This window comes from Arachis ipaensis, chromosome B3, assembly GCF_059453495.1.
Source record: "Arachis ipaensis isolate K30076 ecotype BB chromosome B3, ASM5945349v1, whole genome shotgun sequence".
NCBI lineage: Eukaryota > Viridiplantae > Streptophyta > Magnoliopsida > Fabales > Fabaceae > Arachis > Arachis ipaensis.
The window spans coordinates 23,796,685-23,800,142 of NC_142438.1; the positions used below are offsets into that span (position 1 = coordinate 23,796,685).

The window sequence follows — 3,458 nt, forward strand, 5'->3', positions numbered from 1 at the left end:
TACACTGACATTTTATGATCTTTCTTTGCATCAAACTGACAATTTGTAGAAATTTAGCGTAGTTTGATGTGTTGAATGGAAGTCCAATTAAAATTCTATAGCTTTCCTATAGAGAAAAAAATTTGTACCGCAACAAATAGTTATTAATTTCTTACTCATGTTCTTGTTTTACTCTTTCTCAGATTTAACTACCTATATTTTTACCATATTTTGACGGTCAAGTAATAATTTTCACATTCATTTCAATTTAAGGGGTCAAATCTATTTTTCACGTGTGATGTATGAGGAAATTGATGTGATGTATGTGGAAATTGTTTCCCACGTTTTCATATTGATATAGAACGTGGAAACCAAGGTTGTGAGAACCGGATCGGTCAATAAACCAGTGAGGTCACTGGTTTAATGGTTCATTGGTTTAACCGGGGTTCAACCGGTTTAATTAAATATTAAATAAAATTATTAAAAAATTTAAAATAATCTTAAGTATATAAATTCAATAATTTCTAACTTAATAAAATTTAATATTTCACATAATAAATTATCCATTACTTAATATTAGAGGTTCACAAACAACTTCAAACATCAAAGTTTATAACTAAACAAAAAATAAAACGTACATAATGACAAACCCATAATGTTCTACATTCAAAAGATACAATTACTAGCAAGTTTTCAACTAATCAAAGATACAACTCATCAAAAATCATAATTATCATTAAGTGTTCCAACATCTCCATCATAAACAGGTAATCCAAAGCCACCATCATCAGAAGTACCACCAAAAGAAGCTGTATTTAAAGAATCAGCAACATTAGGGAAATCCACATCAAGTTCCACATCTCCTCCATCTAATAAAATAAAATAGAAAACCAAGAAAAAATTAAAGTTAGAACTTTACATCAGATATTGAGAGGAAATGAAACAAGTTTTGCTATTTCAATAACCTGTAGGATATGAAGGCATAGCATTATCCGTATAGATTAAATTTTCAATGCCTTCAATGTCTCCATTAGTAAATTCAGGATCTTCTTCATCCGGCATTACCCAAAAATCTACTGTGTCAATGCTTTGAATGTCAATTGGATCATAATTCTTCTTCTTGCGATGCATTCTAGATTGAAGGCGTAGATTATAAGTGACATAAACAATGTCACTTAGCCTTTGATGCTCTAATCGGTTCCTCCTCTTTGAATGGATTTGTTCAAAGAGGCTCCAGTTCCTCTCGCAGCCGGATGATGAAGATGTTTGATGAAGAAGACGAATTGCCATTTTTTGCAAGTTAGGAGCACTCCCACCGTGTAGCCTCCACCATTCACCTACCAGAATATGAAATTCAACTATCAATTCTCATTCAATATTTAAAAAACATTCAAAGTAAATTGAACATAGAAATATAAATACTTACCAGGTTCAAGTCTCTTAATTGCTTTCAATGCACTTTCCCTTCCAAAACTTCCTTTTCGATCTCGATACAACTGTATCTCTTGCATTGCGGCAACCGAGTCATCGCAAAGAGTTTCAATATCAAATAAATCAAGCAAAGACCTCAAGATATTTTCCTTCTCAACAAACCCCTCACTATAGAAGTAATCTGGATTCAAAAAGTATGCTGCTGCATGGAGGTCACGCTTCAAATGCTTATCCCACCGCATTTTCAAGATACTTGTATAAGGTGTGTATGCAGATTTCCTATTTCTAAACATTGTCTTGATATTAATTTTGGCTCTTTGCATGCCCGCATACACAATACCCAGAGAAGGTTTCTCATCAGCATCAACAAGCCTCAATAACTTAATTAGAGGACCAACAAGCATAACAGTAGTAAAACAATCCTCCCAAAACTTACTATCCAAGATAATTGAACTAACCATCTTCCCATTGACACTCTTGGATAATTTATGAGAAGTAAAATATTTGTCAATCACCAATGCTTGCAAGTCTTGTTTATGATCATATATACTTTTCAAAGTAATGAAAACAGTAGCAAAACGTGTTACACCTGGTCGAACAATTTCTTTCCACTCTTTTCTTTTTCTAAGCCATGACAAGAAAATCATATGATTGTAAACAAAGACAGTCACTTTTGAAGCACGAGAGGCAAGGTCAGCTATGTGAGGAAGACTTGCTATGTCTTTTAAGATAAGATTGATGCAATGAGCAGCACAAGGAGACCAAAAAATGTTTGGATACTTTTCATGAATGAGTTTTCCAGCAGATACATAATTCGCAGCATTATCAATAACCACATGCACAATGTTACTAGACCCGACCCACTCAATAACCTCAGCAAACAATTTAAACAAGGTATCGGCAGTTTTTATCATATCAGAAGCATCAACAGACTTAACAAATGACATACCAGCAGGACAATAAACTAGAAAATTAATTAACGTACGCTGCCTTTGATCAGTCCAGCCATCTGCCATCAGTGTACAACCAGTCCTTTTCCACGAGCTCCTATAACCTTCAACAAGTAACTGACACTCCTTCTTAAGATCGGCCAGCAAATGAACTCTCATTTCGTCATACGACGGTCCCTTGAAACCAGGTCCAATTGCAGCAACGCCATCCAAGGCAGGTTGAAAGTAAGGCGATTGAATTGCATTGAATGGAATCCGTGCATCAATGATCCATCTTGCAAGCCCCAACTTAACCTTGTGTTTAACTTGTTTACTGGCCAAGACACTTTTCAAAGCTGGTTGAGAGCCTGGCGTAGTCCTTTCCTTAAAATAACTTCCAATTGGAGTAGCAGCAATCGCTCTTCTCTTTCCTTTGTCTCCCATTGTTGCAGGAGCCGGAGGTTGTACAGGATTAGGCGCTTCACCCTCTTCTTCCGCTTCTCTTTCACTTTCCACATCATAACACTCAGATGTAAATTTTCTTTTTTCTGCCTTATTTTTTTTGTTTTCCTCCAAAAGCCTTTTGAATTGAAGCTCAACATCTTCAGTTACTTTGTTACAAACTTTAATTTGTCCAGGGATTTTTGCAAGATGATATTTCATTCTATATATTCCCCCTCCATTATAAGTATTCAAGCAGAAAATACATGTATATTGAGCCTTGTTATTTTTGTCATACCTCACTGTGAAATACTGCCAAGCTGGATCAGATTTACCTCTAGATGAACCAGTTTGAGAATTTTGAGCAGCATTATCTTGTGGCTGTGAGTTACTTTGTGATTGTTCCATCTAAAACAATCAGAAACAGAACAGGCAGCATAGAGAATCAAAAACTATTTCCAGATTCCAGCAAACAGAACAGGCAGCATAGAGAATCAAAAACTATTTCCATAGAGAATCAAAAACTATTTCCAGATTCCAGCAAACAGAACAGGCAGCATAGATCAACTTCATGTAGCTTGACAGTCACAGAAATCAACTGATTCAGGTAAAATAAAAATTTAAAACCATTTCCATTCAGAAGCAACAAAAAGCAGAATCCAACAGAATGGTCGAGCA

At 35.3% G+C, this 3,458-nt stretch overlaps 1 protein-coding gene across 1 annotated transcript; it reads right to left on the reverse strand.

Moving 5' to 3' along the window:
- Nucleotides 1-696: 696 nt before the first annotated feature.
- On the reverse strand, nt 697-3,188 carry LOC148570066 (uncharacterized). Its single transcript, XM_088509834.1, has 3 exons — nt 1,406-3,188; nt 945-1,316; nt 697-848 (listed from the first exon to the last, which is right to left on the reverse strand). The coding sequence occupies exons 1-3, from the start codon at nt 3,186-3,188 to the stop codon at nt 697-699; spliced, it is 2,307 nt and encodes a 768-aa protein (XP_088365960.1).
- Nucleotides 3,189-3,458: the final 270 nt, after the last annotated feature.

What these genes read in the sequence shown, in the direction of transcription:
- LOC148570066 (XM_088509834.1), bottom strand. Translation starts at nt 3,188, where the DNA reads ATGGAACAATCACAAAGTAACTCACAGCCACAAGATAATGCTGCTCAA. An exon ending in AATTAAGAGACTTGAACCTG is followed by an intron (nt 1,317 to 1,405) that starts GTAAGTATTTAT and finishes ATATTCTGGTAG; the next exon opens with GTGAATGGTGGAGGCTACAC. An exon ending in TATGCCTTCATATCCTACAG is followed by an intron (nt 849 to 944) that starts GTTATTGAAATA and finishes TTATTTTATTAG; the next exon opens with ATGGAGGAGATGTGGAACTT.